Source organism: Lycorma delicatula, chromosome 13, assembly GCF_047948215.1.
Source record: "Lycorma delicatula isolate Av1 chromosome 13, ASM4794821v1, whole genome shotgun sequence".
NCBI lineage: Eukaryota > Metazoa > Arthropoda > Insecta > Hemiptera > Fulgoridae > Lycorma > Lycorma delicatula.
Window position 1 is genome coordinate 28,108,554 of NC_134467.1, and position 18,986 is coordinate 28,127,539.

Consider the following 18,986-nt stretch of genomic DNA (forward strand, 5'->3'; position numbering starts at 1 on the left):
ATAACAGAAACTATTTAAAAAAGCAAGTAAAGAAACGAAAATTATTAAAAAAATTTCAAATTTGAGTCCAATTAAAACCATTTTTACATTCCTGTCTTGTAGCTCTAGAGAGCTATACTGCAAGACAGAAAGTATAGTAATCAGTCAAAAAATGGAATATGGATTTTTTGCAATTTTTCAATGTTTCATGACCCAGAAATTCCAAAAAAAAACTGGCGATAATGTTCATATATACATATGAACATATGTATTTTCTGTTTACATTACGTTGAAGCCTGAAGTAAACAATTTCCATTTGTGTGGTCCATTTAAATACAAAACACATGTACATATGACAAACTTCAACCAGTTGATGCAATCCACCGGGTGGACAAAATAGCACATCATTTTAAAAATATCTACCACACGATAAGAAAGTTAATCATTATTATTCTCAGATTATTAGTTATTATGAGGTAATTATAAATATGTTAGGTCTACACCACTCTAAACAACACCATTATTGAAAAATTTATATAAATTCTGTTTCTTAATTTTTTATAATATTCATATTATTTGACACTTGAGGCCTCTCTTTTTCTGTTTAGTCTCTGGAACCACCGTAAAGTATTGTTTGAGAGGATGAATGAGAATTATATGTATGAATGTACATGAAGTCTCCTCAAGTCGACCGTTCCTAAGATGTGTAGTTAATTGAAAACCAAAGAACACCGGTATCCATGATCTAGTATTCAAATCCGTATAAATGTATTTACTAGGATTTGATCTGCGATGACGAGTTAATCATTAGACAAGCCAGGTGGGCTGAGAGTTATTCTCTTTTTTGATTTTCTGTTTAGCCTTCGAGAATCACTGTCAGGTATTACTTCAGAGGATGATATGTATGAATGAAAATGAAGTGTAATCTTGTACAGTCTCAGGTTGACCAGATGAGATTTGTGATGTGTGGTTCCTGAGATGTGTGGTTAATTGAAACCCAACCACCAAAGAACACCGGTATCCAAGATCAAGTATTCAAATCTATATAAACGTCTTTACTAGGATTTGATCTGCGATGATGAGTTAATCATTAGACCAGTCCGGTGGGCTGAGAGTTTTCATCTTTTTTGTTTTTCTGTTTAGCCTCCGAGAATCACTGTCAGGTATTACTTCAGAGGATGAATGAGGATGATATGTATGAATGAAAATGAAGTGTAATCTTGTACAGTCTCAAGTCGACCAGATGAGATTTGTGGTTCCTGAGATGTGTGGTTAATTGAAACCCAACCACTAAAGAACACCGGTATCCATGATCTAGTATTCAAATCCGTATAAATATCTTTACGAGGATTTGATCTGCGATGACGAGTTAATCATTAGACCAGCCCGGTGGGCTGGTTCCAGCGTTCAAGTCCTAGTAAAGCCAGATATTTTTACACGGATTTGAATACTAGATCGTGGATACCGGTGTTCTTTGGTGGTTGGGTTTCAATTAACCACACATCTCAGGAATGGTCGAACTGAGAATGTACAAGACTACACTTCATTTACACTCATACATATCATCCTCTGAAGAATTATCTTAACGGTAGTTACCGGAGGCTAAACAGGAAAAGAGAGAGCTCGGTGGGCTGAGAGTTTTTCTCTTTTGTTTTTCCGTTTAGCCTCCAAGAATCACCGTCAGGTATTCCTTCAGAGGATGATATATATGAATGAAAATGAAGTGTAACCTTGTACAGCCTCAGGTCGACCATTCCTGAGATGTGTAGTTAATTGAAACCCAACCATCAAAGAACACCGGAATCCATGATCTAGTATTCTGCCAGCAAGTTTGTTCACGGTGTCTACTTAGTATAGAAAGTTCTTTAATACTAATTGTATTATATTTAATACAAACAAATAATATTAAATAAAAGCTTAACTAATAATACAGCATAATGATTAAATTTTATTTATTTAATGATTTTATACAATTTCTATTTTAAAAAATACATTATTTATAAAAATTATTAATTAAAAAACATATTTTATATAAATATTTATTTATATATTACAATCAAATTTACTTCATTTGTACATTAATCTTCTCCTACAACTGCAAATTACAGTTACTTATACAATATTTTTTTCTTGTTTAGATAAAAAATCCAATAACTATTTGATTGTTTTCTTCATATACTTTAACACTTTTCATTTCTTTTTTATTTCTTTTTTTAAATTATTTATGTTAAAATCAGGTCAATTAAATTTATTATTTTATAATGTAAATTATAAATTTATACATTATCAATTTCAAGCCAAACGTGAGTAACCATTAAATAAATTGTTGCAACAATCATGCTCAATATTGTTACTGGAAATCCCATCCTAAATGTAAAAAAAAAAAAAAAATTAATTTTTCTGACACAAATTTTTATAATATTAAATTGTTACAATATTAAGATTTACAAAAATATACAGATTTTATACCTTTAATGTTTCATAAGATATTTAAAAAAAAAATCCCTTTCGGCTTGCCAGGGGGGATAAGTAGAGGATAAAAAAGATTTCCATCTTAACGTTAAGAAAAACTTCAAATTTACTCAATACGACAATGCATGTGAAAAAAAGTTTCACATGTTTAGCATACGAGAAGCCCCATCTTCTTATAATTCCAGCCACATTTTGGTCATCCCTTGACGTAAGGGTTGGTCATATCAAAAATTGTAGACAAAAATTTTAGTTAATGTTTAGAGAACTAACAACAACTTTAAACTGATTCGATACTGTACCTATTAAGGGAAGTATGATTTTTTTTTTGTCTACGAAACTCCATTTTTTCACCCCCTGGGCCAATGGTTGGTGATATCAAAAAGCTTGACTTAGGTAAGCTTTAGTCCCTTATCAAAAGAATAGTAGGAACTTTAAACGAATTTTACGATACATCGGTATGTAGTTTTTATCTTCATATATTTCTTTACGTTACTGCTAGATCGCTCATTTAGTATCCTTTTCTTAAAGCTTACAATTCGTAGATATCGATAGTGTAGGTTGTTTTCATTTTACGATACGTATTTTAGAGAATAATCGATTTCGAAATTCCTATAATCTCTAATATAAAGAGAAGTTTGTTCCGTGCATTCATGGTTATGTTGTGGTTACTCCATGCGTTTATAAGGGATTTTTTATAGGTATTATATTATTATTTTATGAAATTAGAGTTTCAATTATAGTGTTAGTTGTAGCTTTAGTTACCGTGATCCGTAAAATATTCAGATTTATTCGTTAGTTCGGTGTTTTTTTTTCTACTATGTCCGGGCCTAGTAGACAGACGTCTTACCGATGCAGAATTTAATAACTTTTTTGTTGATGATACTGATAGCGATTTCGAATTATCTAGTGACAGTGGGGCTGAAGAAGATGATGAATTAATCACAAGCGATAGTGATGGGGATTCAGAAGAAGATGAGACATACAGAAACATCATTGAACCGGAAGATAATGACCCTCTTCCACATCAATTTTTGGAACTCCCCGGCCCAAAACATACGCCTAATCCAGGTTCCACGCCTATCATTTATTTTTAGATTTGAACTGATGGTGAAAGAAACCGATAGATCAGCCTATCAATATTTAAATCCAAATAGAGATAGGCGGTCTGAACCGTACCAAAAATGGAAAAATATTACCATTTCTGAAATGAAAGGTTTTATAGCTTGCATACTGAATATGGGGATAATTAGAAAACCTGCTCTTAAAAGTTAATGGAGTACAGTATCATCACAGGCAACCCCTTGGTTTGGTAAAATGTTTTCAGCGCACCATTTTAGAATTATTTTGAAATTTCAAAGCAAAAATGGTAACAAAAATGTCAAAATTCTGTAAATAATATGAATTTTTAAGTGAAATTTTTTTTATCTTGTTCACAAATAATTTTAGTTTTTAGAAAAAGTGATAGATTAGATATAAATAGCAAGGATTTTTTTCAAATAAAGAACAAATTCAGTATTTTTTTTTTTTTTAATGAAAAATAGTGGAATTTTATTTTTTAAATAATTAATCAAGGGTGTAACAGCATTTTCGATCGGAGCACCGCAATCTACATAGTTTACTGAGTAATTACAATTTTTTCATAATTTTATCGTTTATATTGTTATTTCTGTGGCATTTCTACCAAACATCTACTTTTTCTGAAAAGCGTGCTTGAGGCTTTTAACTAGTACTTACAAAATAGGATTGAGGCCGTAAGGGATATTTTTTTTTTTTTTTAATCTGATTGTTTAAATTTAAAATTTCTTCTAAATTTGGTAACTAAGATTTTTTTCATAACAAGCATGAAAAAAATTTCTGTATTATGAGGAGGTACTCAAAATCTATCTGACAAGCAATATAGCTTCAAGCAAATTCTGCTAATAAATATAGATATCTTTTCAGTATTCAGTAGCAGTCTGCCGAAGAGGCATTGCCTGTATTGTTTTTAAAGCATTGTATGTTGTTTTTTTTATGTTTTGTTAAATATATATAGCAGTATTTATGTTCAATTACCATAAAGACCAAAGGATCTGCATTAAATTTTGTTTTCTCTTTGAGATATTGAAACAATAATAATACCTCAAAAAGATGCTTGTAATTAAGAATTTTTGTATAAAACGCAGGTTATGAGAAGTCTTCATATTTCAAACGAAGGTAATATATCACTTAAAATCATTTCATTAGCTACATTTTCTATTATATAGTGTTCAACTCTAAGGCCCCCATCACTTAATTAATCAATAGATAATTTATTGGAAAACACTTATATAACAATTTACAGAACGGTGTTGAAAATTGTCATTCCACTTCTAAGCACTTATCAACACATTTGACCATATTCCTGGGTACTCTTGTTATCTGTACGAAGTCTATTTCCTGGATGGCATTGGTAATATTTGTCTTCAATACCTCCAGGGTGTATAGATTGCTCCTATAAACAATTTTTTTTTTAAATAACCACACAGAAAGAAGTTTAGACTAATCAGATCAGGGAATCTTGGTGCCACAATCCTTTAGAAATGATTCTTCCATGGAAAAAATCCTGTAGCATCTTTGTAGTAGAACAAGCCCTATATGACAAGTGCCGCTGTCTTGTTGCAACCAGCAATCACGCTCATCCACTTGCAGAAAGGATATGAACTGTTAGGTAATTTCTTAGTATTTTACCATTTGGCAACATCCACAGTTTTTAGGTAGATTTCATAAGAAAGCTACCTATTGTAATGGTACCATGATTCGACTTCCAGAAAATTTTTATGTATCTTCGCGTTCACATCCCCAGATCCCAAAACCACCATCATTTCAAAAGTTTATATATATATATATATATATATATATATATATATATATGTGTCTAATATAATTATATATTTCACTTTGTTTTGCACACAATAACTGCCATAATTTTACGCCAATCACTTTCAAATTGATACATAAACGACCCAAAATCTTGATTGAGTAAGTTAATGGGAAAAATCGGACCATTCGGGTGGAAATGGTGAAGCATTTTCGAAACAACAAAATATAGCTATAACTTTCTTATTAAGTAAAATATCAAATTCATTTAAAGTTCTAATATCTTTTGGATAGGGCCTACATCTTATCTAAGTAAAGTTTTTTTAATTCACCAACCATTGGCTCAGGAGATGGAAAAAACAGGGTTTTGAAGGCAAAAAAAGATCATACCTCCTTTAATAGGCACAGTATCGAATCAATTTAAAGTGGTCGTTAGTCCTATCAAAATTACCTAAAATTTTTGTCTGAAACAATTTTTGATATGACCAACCCCTACAGAAATGTTGCCAAGATATAAGACCAAAAATGTTGCTGTAATTATAAGAAAATGGGGCTTGTCATATGCTAAACATGTGAAACTTTTTTCACATGCAACCATTGTCATATTGAATAAATTTTAAGTTTTTCTTAACTTTAAGGTCGAAATTTTTTTTATCCCCTACTTAGCATCAGTGAAATCTACCTTCACCTTCCGGTGTAATGAAAGCGATTTTTTTCAGAATATAAGGGCCCTCTTATTCTTTGCCTTAAAACTTCACACCATACACCTATTTTTTATGAGTTTGGGGCAGATTCAAAGAAAATGTGAAGGTTTTCAGTATTTCAGGTCTGGTAGTTCTGATTATTAAAATACCCACCAAGATTACTTAATCTGTGAAAAACATTTGATCTAAAATGCTAATGTTGTCTCTAATGAAGTTCTTGAATCATTGACAAACCCTTTTTATCACTATTATGTAATTGGTGAAAAATTATTATTCGATATGGATAATAGTAATTCTACTTCCCAAATAACAAAATCCTCTACCTCCACAATATTTTCTCCTCCTATTTTCACATTCAGTGGTCCATCTTTGTTATTTCTACTACATTTCATTCCTTTCGTTTTGTTCTTGTTTATTTCCATGCTGTAGTTTTTGCGTAGGACTTCATCCATGCTATTCATTGTTTCTTCTAAATTATAGTAATATACTAAATTATGTCTCTCAGCTCCAGGTGTAAGATTTTTTATTTTAATAAGAATTTGTATCTTGTTGTAAATGAATATTATTATGTACTAAATTAAAAACCTTTTAGTTAAGCAGTTATAATACCCAAAATCTTACAATAACCAATACCAAATAACTTACAATACCCAAAAATCAAACAACTGAATATGTATTGCTTTAAGACTTCTAAAAGAATTATTAAAAAATGATAATAATAGTTACCTTAAGAATTGCATAAATGTAAATCTATAACCATGTTGTTCCGCTACTCCAGCACATACAACATTTGATGAAGCACCAATAAGAGTTCCATTTCCTGAAATATGCAAATCAAAATATTTTTAAACGCATTATATAAAGTGTGCGACCGTCAGTATAATAAATGCAATACAATATATATTCATTGTCCGCCCAATTCTGGCAAAAATTACTTTTTCGATGCACTCGCTTCTTTTTTTCTTAACCCGGGCTATATCATTAGCCCAAGCCACAACGAAAGGTTTCCCTTCATGGGCGGACTCGCCCGTAGGATCAATATCTGGAACGAAGCCAGATTAGATCCGTATTATAAGGAGGACATAAAACAAATCATGGCCAGAGACCAATTAGAGGTTCAGGTGAAGAACCATCCTCCTTTCCATAATTTTTGTACTAAAATTAAATTTATATATTAGCCGGCCAGGGTCATTCAATCTAGCTAGAGGACTCTGCCCCCTAGACTCCCACTATGTCCATTATCATTACACATATGAGAATAATACTAATAAATAATAATTTAAGCCTGTTAAGTTTATAAAAACTATTAGTGAATTGTAATTTCTTCAGAGGAACAGTTTAATCAGCGTAGAACTTGAAACTTTTGAGTCATTGAATTATGTGGATTTCAAAACAGTCGGTCTTCATCTTAAAAATAGTAATTATAGCTGGTTACCAGCCCTTTGTAAAGGTAAAAAAGTGTCAGATTTAATGAAATTCAGAGGATATTTAATCCTACAAGTGGCACCTTCATGTTGTTCATCACTCAGGCTATTTATACAGTGAACTTCATTTCTCTCACAGAAAGCAATTCTCATTGGTATTTATTGCGCTTGTGTTTCCATGTGTAAAAATTATTAAAAAAATATATTAAAAAAGGGAACATGTCCTATTTCAGTCAGTCATTTGATGAAACAGATTTCTATTAGTGTTGTACATGCATTAATAAATAATTATTCTATTGTTGAATATTAGAACAGTTATTGACATTGATTTATTTTAATATAATTTAAAAATGAATAAATAATTTAATTAAATGCATAATTCTCGTAAACTAATTATCACTGTCACATTTTCAAATATTCATTTATTATATATAATGTTGTATAACCATAATGGTAGTAGATGATCTGACAACACAAAATCGTCATAGCCATTCCATAGAATAAACATCCCATGACAGGCTTATTAAGAAGCTAAAAGAATAGAATATAAATAGATTAGTATTCAAATTAATTTACTTGCTACCATAAATTTTTCTATCAATTATTTTCATTTACTTATATAATTTAATGATCATCATATAACTGTGTATATTTTTACTCTGTAGCTAGAAAGTTATTGCACCCCTGACAGTACAATTAGAGAATTTTTAATATTCTGTACTAATTGATATAAAATTTAAATAGTCATTTTAACTAATTAATAATCTAATAGGTCTGTATGTGAACCACTGTATTCCATTCAAAAAACTCCATGCCTTTCTGTGACATGAGACAAGGCATTTCTGGTGTAACTGTGCAGAAGGCCCACAACATGATATAATTCTTAGTTTGTGGTTTAACAACATGGTATTATGTTGAGGTATTATCAAGGTACATTATCATGTACCTTGATAATACCTCAACAGATTACTCGCTTTGTAAGATCAGGGATTCTTTGCAGAAATGTTAATGGCACCATTAATTCTGAAGTACAAGGATCAGTTCAACAGGCTAGAAATTTATCATTTAGGAATGTTCGGACAGAAAGGGTTCTCGACAAAGAGTTCAGTAGAATTGTATTCTGCTGCACCTTTTTTTCTTCACCTTGGAGCCAGACCGGCTTTGATATGAACACAGTCCAAGCGAGATTCAGAAGGAATTCTTTAATCATGTACATCTTCTGCAATTTTTGTTGGATAATCTTAACCAACATTGAGGACACTGTGTAACATAATCTCTCGGTCTGCAGCATTGTCCTAATGATATTCTCTGGTGTAATCATGCCGAATTCTTTCCAACATGCTTCCCTGTGCTGTAGGAACTGAACACATATGAACACTGTAATTGTTTCGGGGAAGAGGTATCCTTCTCTGCAGAGGGAACATCCACAAGTAGAAGTATCTCTTAAAACACCCATGATCAGTAAAGAGCTGATCAGCTCATACCTCAGTTCCACTTGTCTGTGGGTCAGCCTATCTCTGGAGGTCTGGAATCAGCTTGGATCCATCTGTCCTTTATCAACTGATTCCATGTAACCCAATACCTTTTCAATGAAATTCTTATCTTAAAACTACGGTGTAAAAAGCTATGTTTCCAAATCTGTAAATAAGATTCTGCGTTAATAGGCTTTTGAAAAATCATAAGGCTCATTATTTAAATAATAATCAAGCAAATGGTTTTAGGTCATCTTGGGCCATATTATGATGTGTGATTGATTTCTCTCCCAACTCTCATGAAAAAAGATTTTATTTTGTACACAAAATCACATTTCAACAGCACGAATTGTTAAGAGATTTTGCATTCATTGGATTAAATGCACTTTGTAACAGACAATGCATTTGTAAATTTGTCTATCAATTAAGGCAGCAGTCCAACAAAATTCCTTGACTGCATCTGAATGTTCACTAATATTCATCGAAATGGAATAACCTTTCAGATTTTTTTATGGTCTAGTATTAACGTTCACAAAGTAAATCAGCGGTCCGTTTACAAGTTAATTTCACTTGGGATTGTTCAATGTGATTACTAACAATACCACATGTTTCAAACGGGTTGTGACATTAGACCTTTCTGAAACCTATTTTTAACAATGATTAGTTATAAAGTGTGTCTTTCTCAAATAAAATATTACCGATTTTTGTACTAGAGACTTATTAAATCATTACGGAAAAGCAATCACGCACTTGTTTCAACATGTTTGTTCCTAAGTTGTCGTTCATGAACCGTTTATTCACTTTCGCATTATCGTCAGAGGTACATTAACTTCTTCAGCTACATTGTGTATTACAACAAAAAAAAAAACTTAATTACTTACCACCAAGACAAGCACCTAATACGAGCGCCCATACAAGAGGTTGTAACGGTAATTCTAATCCTTCTTTTTGACTTAAACGTGTTATTATTTTTACCATCATTGTCGTCAGTGGTATGTTATCAACAAATGACGATGCTAATCCAGACACCCATAATATTAATAATAATGCAGTCGCTAACCTGTATTCTTTGCTAACTGATAATATAATTTCTTCTGTTTGACTACCTATCCACTCAATTAATCCTAACCTTGATAATGCCTTTAACATAAACATAAAAAAAATTTTTTACATAAAATAGTTAATTATAGCTTTGTTTTATTAGTAATTTGATGGAAAAAAACTCTGTATCAACAAAAAAATAGGTTAGAATCATTGTGATAAATCCAAATGAAATGACACTTGTTTTTTTTTTAATTAAACAAGTATTTTTAAGATTTATCAGATTTGATATTATTATGAAAAAAATTTTATTTCCAAAACAGAATTATTCAGTAAAAAAATTAGTGACTAATATTTAATTAAAATATCAAAAAATGTATTTATTGTAAAGAATCCATTGGAATTTTGTATTTAAATATATAGAAGAAAACAAAATGCTAATTTTGTTAAATATTGGATATGATCTGGCTATAAATATACTAAAGCATTTTAAAAAGTTGACAACGAAGGTAAGAAAGAGTCCATAAAATTGAAAAAAAAAAAATTCTAAACTAAAATAGTTAATTACAGAAGGAAAAAAATCAGAAGATAAATAGAATAGTCTAGATGTTTTGTTGATGCAAATTTTCAAAATTCAAATTTTTTATTTCCAAATTCATAAGTAAAAATATACACAATATAATGCTAAAAATTTACAATTTAAATAGAATAAAACAACTTTTATTCATGTGCATTAGTGAAAAAAGTGGCTAGAAATTATGTTGAAGCACTTTCAGAATTTTGAGAATTGTTTGGTTGTTTCTATTTTGAGTTGAAGATTAAGTCAATTTTTTTATTTTGTTTTTTCTACTTGTTCAATTCAAAGAGCAGGTAGATGGCAGGTGCAAAAAATACAAAAAAAGTCAATAAAAAGTGAATATTACTCATTTATTACAAAATTCAGTCACAAAACACCACAAGAAATCTTCAATAATTTCATTATCAAATAGAAAAAGCCAAACTTTCAAAAAGTCCAAATAGATTTCCCAAACAAAGATCATATACATACATAATAAACATAATTGAACTGAGCACTGTCCTGTGGCATACTACATGAAATAGCTGAACATGAACTCATTTTTTTACCCTTACACACTGCACTCTACCGATATATAACTTTTAACCAGTCCACTGCTAGATCCGTAATACCAGAATCTTCAGGTTTTTGCAGCATTATATTGTGATCAACATAATCAAATGCTTTTGCAATGTCCACAAAAATTCCAACAACAGTTGAAGCCAAATTAATCCATCAATGATGTTGGAAAAAAATTTAACAGGGCATCTGTAGATTTACCTTCAATAAAGACATGTTGGTTTTGACTAAAAAATTTAATATACATTTCTTTATAATTTTTGAAAAGCATTGAAAGTAATGAAATTGGCCTTTAATTATGTATATCGGCAGCTTCACCTTTCTTAAATAATGGAATCACAACTGCAGAATAGGGAAATTCATCTTTTTTAAAACTAAAATTAATAGTTTACATTAAAATACGTGCTATGTGCTTACAGACAACTTAAAGTAAAAATGCTGAGATTGCATCTATTCCAGGACTGTTACTTGAATTCAGTGATTTTATTATACTAGAAACTTCACAAATATCTGTAGGTTCCAAAAAAATAAAATCCTTGACTCCTGCACTAGGAAAAACTTTTTGAATTCTTTTACATCACAATCCAGATTATTCTTTAATAGAGATTACCCTTATAAAAATCCTTTTAATTTTTCAGTAATTTTTACAGAATCAGATATAAAATCATGGGATTTCTCATAAGCTCATATCTTGTGCAATTTCCTAGTCTTAAGACTCTAAACCTAGAATTTTATTAACAGTTAACTATTGTTTCTCAATATCATTTCTATTTTCACTAAATAAATTCAAATAATAATTTTCTTAATGCATAATCATATCCTCTTTTAATTTATTCGAAAAATGATAAAAATGCCTCGACAATAGAATATTATTAGATGATTTTTTTAATTAAACCAGAAGTCATGAGAAACACTAAATAAACTGCTTAGTGTGATTAAATATTTTAAATTTAATTCCCTTAAGCTGGGATACACACTATTTTATTTTTCCAGTTTCAAAAATATTTTAAGAGATTTAAGTTGTGATTTATGCTTGTCAACTCTGAAGACAGTGCTGTTTTTATTACATGATATCTGAAATATTCAAATTTTATTTGCTGGTGTTGAATTCAAAATTTATAATCTTGAATACTTTTTAATGTTTGTTTTACTTGATATTTTATAATGTGGATTTTTTTCTGACTTGTGGCAAAGTGGAGGTGGCACCTCTGCTTTTCATCCAGAAGGTTCTGGGTTCAATTAATACTGGTAAGGCTTGCATATTTAATATAGTGTTAAAATTAATCATCATTAAGAAACTGTAATTGGATTCTAGCCTGTCATTTCTGAAGAAAATAAATTATAAGTAATTAATTAAAAACAAAACAAAAAATATTACCTCCATTAAAATAAATAATGCACCAAAAAAAATTAAAGTGCCCCATTCAAGTCTTGCTAAAACACCTTCAAAATTTTCTTCATCAGCTAAAAATAATAATAATAGTGCACCAAGTAATGCTGCCCACCCCATTGACAAATTTAATTTTGGTATTGAATGTAGAAAAAACATCATGATGACAAATAATAATGCAACACTTGATTTCAGTAGTAACCATTTATCTCTGATAGGATACTGTAAAGAAAAAGTAATAAATCTTATAAAAATTAAAAGCACAGTAGGACCATATACATTATATGACATTTACTATTATTTTTAAAATTTAACTTATTTTATTAATTTTTTTCTAATAAACTACAAAATATGTTTTTCTCAAAAGGAATTTGCCCTATTCATTTTGATTTTATCTCTTTATAAAATTTAATTTCTTATGTTACAATGCTTCAGATATTTATATTAATTTTATCTTTGATTTATTATGTTAGGTTAGGTTATGTTAACAATAATCTTTTTTTCTTTTTAAATTAAGTTACAAATAATAATAATAACTTTTAAAACATTACACTAGTGAATAAACAAAACTATTTTTTGTTAATCTTTTTTTTGTGTATCTAAACTATTGGAAATGCCTTTAAAGTAACATTTTTTAAAAGTTTAAATCATTTGAATTGTCTTACCTTTAATTTTTAAAATACGTTGACAAACATTTTCAATGTTTGATCAGTTTCTCAAACAAAAACCAACAATAGTCATCCATCATTCTAGAATTCCATGTTTCTTAGTACTGATATAAAAAATAACTTTAGAAGAATTCTAACCGTAGAAGAGTCAATAAAAAGATGTCATTCTTCAGGAACATGCGGAATTCCAAGCTTTTTCATCAGGCCATCAACATCAGTACTAACGTGCAATGAATTTTTCATAGTAAAATAAGTTGAAAGAGTTTTATTTTGTGTTCTAAACACAACTTTTGTTGTAACTTTTTCTGCTAAAAGATTCAATTGTTGCAGTCTAGAGACCAGAAGTTCAGTTTGCTGCCTTGATAACTTTCGATCACACACTAAATCATTAAGTTCATATTGTTGAATTAAATAAGGAGATTTCTCATCAGGTACAGGAAGAAATTCTTCAACATCCTCTACATTACCTGCTTCACTTTCAGATTTTCCTTCTAACAGTGTCCAATTATATGGTACTACAGGTACAGATAACCACTCTCCTTGTGGTAGCGGCTTTAGAGTTGAGGATAGTCTGCGTATTTTAAGAATTTTCTATTTTTGAATGAAAATTCAAATATTTTTGTTGTAAAAAAGTAGCAGTCGGTGAAGTGGTCCTTAGGTTCATGCCAAACCATCGGTACAGTGAACGGCATGACTCATCATTTCCCCTTCAACCATTTAGTTAGAGTTAGTAAAAACTATGTGCATTTACTCGTACATGAGGCGCCTAGATTTTATCTTGATCCCCTGAGTGCACAATCAAATTTGTAAATTTATAAGCTATTTTTATCAGTTCAGAAAAATTTGAAATTTAGGTGTAACTTTACCACAGACATAACAATAATTGTCTGGATGATTTAAACATCCACGAACTTTTGCAGAAGACATGTTGTAGCAAATAAAACAAGAAAAGTCACTTTTGTATTATAAAGAATTGATGAAAATATAGCAAAGCGTTAATTACTCTGTGAAACACAACACACAACATAGACAAGTGAAGCTAGACTAAAAAAAGATTTTAAGCTTTGTAGTAGGCAACAACAGATGTCTGTATGTTATCATCACAGAGACATGTTTGTACATGTCTACTTCTCGTGATAAGTGTATGTATGTGTGTATATATATATATATTTTTTTTTTTTTTACGGCCCGGAAGGACCAATTAGTCATCTATGTATAGTCTTTCTTATCTTCCAATACTCTTTCATTTTCCTGGAAAAATTCCTTTTCCATTCCTCTGTCCAAACCGTCCCCGTTTTCTTTTTAGGCTTTTCTGCAAATTTAACATCGGGCAAATTGTTATAATTTCCAGATCCTGTTCTGAGATCTTACAGTGCAATGCCTGCTTCTTTGATGTCTTGCAGCACCTCAGTGAGCCACACTGGTTGCGTTTTTAGCTTTAGCAATCTTTCCAAGAGTTGTTTACTTTTCCTTGATTCCTCCAAACGCAAGAGGTGGCCAAAGAATTTTATTCTCTTCTTTCTTATTTCTTCTGTAACTGGTGTAACGACCTCATAGATTTTATGGTTCAGGAGTAATCTCCACTTTCCTTCCACAAGTTTACCCCGCCAATACAGGTCCTTACGATCCGTCTTTCTATTTCAGCTAATTTTTCAGTTCTCGATGCTATCTTGATTTGACCCAGTGTTTCACTCCCATACATTACTACCGGTTTGATCACCGTATTATAGTGTCTTATCTTGGCTTGTTTGGAGATGCATTTCTTGTTATAGGTGTTTCGTGTGACCACTTGTGCCATTTCTAGTCTGTGTGGTCTTTCTTGCCAGGCTATTTTCTCGTTTAGATTCCATGTGATGGATGCACCCAAATATTTAAATTTTGATACTATTTTAATTCTGCAACCATTGATTTCCAAATCTTTCCGCTGTGTCTTTCTAGTGAACATTGCTTCTGTCTTCTCGTACGAGATCTGAAGTCCAATTTTCGCTGCAATAAAGGCCAATGATTCTATCTGGTGTTCAGCCTCTTTCTCTGTTTCTGCACGGAACGCTAGATTGTCTGCCAAGCCAAGGCAGTTAAGGCTTACGTTGTTAAATTTACTTCCAATTTTTACTTTCTCTGGATGTTGTATATATTTTATATATATATATTTTTTTTTCTTTATTAAGCTTATGTATGTTTTTAAAAATAAAATTATAGAACTATTCTTAATTGTAACCAGCAGCTGATCAAACTGAGTTTATTATAAAGAATTTTTACAAATATATGATTTATATAAAACCTTTACATGATAAAACAATTTCAATAGCATATTTGAAATTAGTACTTAAATTACAATGAAAAAAGTTGTGTAACATGTAAGATACAAATTTTATGTTGACTAATGTTGTTAAAAAAAAATACTGATTTTACTTTGCTTAAACGATTATAAACAGATAAAACTGTTAACAATAAGTACAAACCGATAAGTTGTTAACATTATTTTGTAATTATTTTTTAGCATGTTTGTTAATATTACGTCTTTTTTTTTATTGTGGAAGAATTATTGTTCTTTTTAAGTAGTTGTGTTATTTATCTAAGTTATCTGCCTTCAGCAATATTTTATTATTGATAAATTTATTAGTGAAAATCTTTTAAGTAAAAAGAGGAAGAATTCTTCATCTAACAACATTCAGTTAATTGTATTAAGTATTTTTAACTTTGATAATCTACAGAAATTGGTTTATTGAACGTAGTTTTAATTGTTGATATTTTTTATCTTGCTTCATACCCTCTAATTTTCAGGATATTACTCCCTGAGATGTTCCAGGGGAACATGATACCATCAGATTGTAAGAGATTTAGTTTATTGTTTTACAGAAGAACCAAATGTAGATAGAATTTAATCATGTTGGACACTATTTGAAATAAATATTATTAGTATTTGATCGATTTTACAACTATATATATGGATTTGCAATTCATTTTCATCAAGGTAAAGAATTAACTACTTGTAATATTTATATTAAATAATCCTATATGCGTATATTATATGAATAAGCAAACTATTACAGTTTTATCTAAAAATTGTTAATTTGTTAACTTCGTGTGCGGATCATACTATGGCTATGAACACATGAATATGCTCTTTTAATTCTATATACTTTGGTATTTTATAGACACTTTGGTATTTTTTTATAGACAAATTTTCTTGTTATTAGAATAAAGTATCTGTATATATATATATATATATATTTATGATGAAATACAGAATTTTCTGATTAAAGAAGAAATTGTAAAACAAGTATAAACATGGTAATTAAGATAACATTGTAATCAAATTAATATTTATCATTATTTTTTGTTATATTATCATTAAAAAATGGAGTCTAAAAATAGGAGACATGATGGCACTACTGATATCATGTTTTCCATGAGATGGTGTCTTTAGGGACAAAAAAATTCATGATAGTATAGATACAACATTCCCTCATGTGCACATTGTTTACATTAATTATCATCTCTAAGATAAGGTAATATATTTAGTCACACCATAATATAGGTGTGTTAATTACAATCATATTCCGTTTAATAAAATAAATTTAATTAAACAAAAAAATAATAAATTACTGAATTAACTTACCTTGTCCTGAAGTTCTTCAAGGTTTGCTATATATTTTTCAAATTGAACACTGAAATAATACGTTTTATAAATGATTTAAATGAACAATTTTATTAAGATTTAATCTAAAAAACATGATAAAAATACAGTAAGTACTATTTACATATTAAATAAATATGGTTGGATCTATATGAGTACATGTGTATTATCTCCTAATATGGGGTATCCCAGTTGTTAGCCGAACTTAAGAACTGATTCAGAACAAAAGAAGAACTACATATGCACAAATGTCTTGCTTCTTCTTTCTCTTCTCAACCCGGAAGTTGGTGGATCTGCAGTTCCTTTCTCTCTAAAGCCACTCTCTTGACTTTCCTGTATGATTATCCAGCCTTTATTTCATCTATAAAAACTTGTCTTGGTTTTCCTCTTTTTTTTATGTCGTTCTGTTTTCCCTCCAACAGAACGGGGGACCAGCTTGAGTGTCGTAGTAGATGATTGACCGTACTATTCCTCGTTTTCACTATTGATCTTAGAATGTCTTCTTTTTCCGTACTCAGAATAATACTTCCTTATTCATTGTATTCTCTATCCAAGCTACCTTCAACATCCTTCTTCACCACCACACCTCAAAGGCCTCAAATTTCTTCCTTTCTCTTGTCCTTATAGTCCAAGTCTCTGAGGCATAAATAACAATGATCCAGATGAAACTTCTAATAAACTGTTTCCTCGTTTTGAGAAAGACACTTTTAGATGTTAGCAGAGTTTTCTTCTTTTGCTTGTACTTCTTTTAATATCGCTTGTATGTCTCTCATTGATATAATAAAGCTGCGTAAATGTTTCAAGTTACTTAGTTCACTTTGTACCCCCACTTAATTTTTCCACTGTTCACAATTTTTTTTTTTTTTACTTCCTTGTATGAAGTAAAGGATTTTCAATGGAAGTTAAAAGTTTCCAGATTTTAATGGAAATATCCATTTTGACCATCCCTGAATCCATTTTGATTAGTTTCAGTGTGACATCTGTACATACATATGTATCTCGTGTAACTCAAAAACAATTAGCCATAGAATGTTTGAAATTTTGGATTTAGGACTGTTGTAATATCTAGTTGTTGTGCACCTCTTCTTTTGATTGCAATCAGCTGAACCAAAAGTGTTCAAAAAAGCCCAAAATTAAAAAAAGTCTAGATTTTTTACTTACTCTTATTTAGAGCTTTTCAATGATATATCATAAATGGTATTTATTTTCATTGGTTCCAGAGTTATAGCCAAACAAAAAAATAATTAATGAAATATTTGGATCGTGCAAGGGGATGGCTGATTGGTTCAAACCTGACTTCATTTGCTTCTTTTTTTTTTAACTTTTTTTAATTTAAATATATTGATTTATTAATAATGATTAACCTCTGATTATAAAAAAAAAATGTGTATATGTAATTTAATAGGCATACAAGGAAGTCATGGTGCCCACATCAGATTTTTGTAATAAAAATGTAAGATTGAGATAATTAAATGAAATTGGTCTACATGTACTCTACAGCATCTTTTCTAATAACTAATAACTTCTCACTAATAACTCTGTAAATATTAGTTTTATCAAATTATTTTTTAATAGACAACATTTTAAGCTAGCTAAATATTTGGTTATATATATAATCGACATTTTGCCTGATCTTCGACTTCCTTGAACAAGAAGGCATCATAGTAGACATATTTTTATTTTTTTTAGTAAACTATAATTTTTTTTCGAGCCTTTTTGATGAATAATATTGCATCGAATTGCCCTGATATATTGAAGTAAATAATTAATTCAGTAAATAAACTTTTATTTCAGTAAATAACCCCACAATTCAAGGAATTGTGGGGCTATTTTAAATACCGAGTGGAATCCGTATTTAAAAGATCAATTGTTTTTTAAACTTTAATTTTCAGGATTGAAAATTCAGCAGTATCTAGTGTTATTATAGATGTCGCAGAAACATTTTTAAAAAAGTAATCTCATGGGACTCAACTTAGATCTGAAAAATGTCTTTATAATTTCTCATACTTTACTTGTTTTTCAAGTCAATGACTGGTTGTCATTAAAAAGGTTATATGAAGTAGCTGAAATTTTTTACCTTTTGAATTAAAAAATTTTGATTTTTTTTTTTTTTTACCAATTTTATATATATTCTAATGCACTATAATTTTAATGCTGAAAAGTCATTTGCTGATGGGGTTCAACTTGGACCCAGCATTCTTTTACTTATTATTTTAATTTGTTTCA

The 18,986-nt window shown here is 29.9% G+C and overlaps 1 protein-coding gene across 1 annotated transcript in view; it reads right to left on the reverse strand.

Annotated features, from left to right (window-relative positions):
• Positions 1-2,050: 2,050 nt before the first annotated feature.
• LOC142333671 (P protein-like) overlaps positions 2,051-18,986 on the reverse strand; it is a 52,470-nt gene continuing 35,534 nt past the window's right edge. The window contains exons 10-14 of the mRNA XM_075381083.1: positions 16,743-16,791; positions 12,441-12,674; positions 9,768-10,026; positions 6,717-6,810; positions 2,051-2,346 (exon numbers count right to left, since the gene is read on the reverse strand). Of these exons, the coding sequence (XP_075237198.1) occupies positions 2,256-2,346; positions 6,717-6,810; positions 9,768-10,026; positions 12,441-12,674; positions 16,743-16,791 (727 nt within the window). The 3' untranslated portion in view covers positions 2,051-2,255. The remainder of the gene's footprint in view (positions 2,347-6,716; positions 6,811-9,767; positions 10,027-12,440; positions 12,675-16,742; positions 16,792-18,986) is intronic.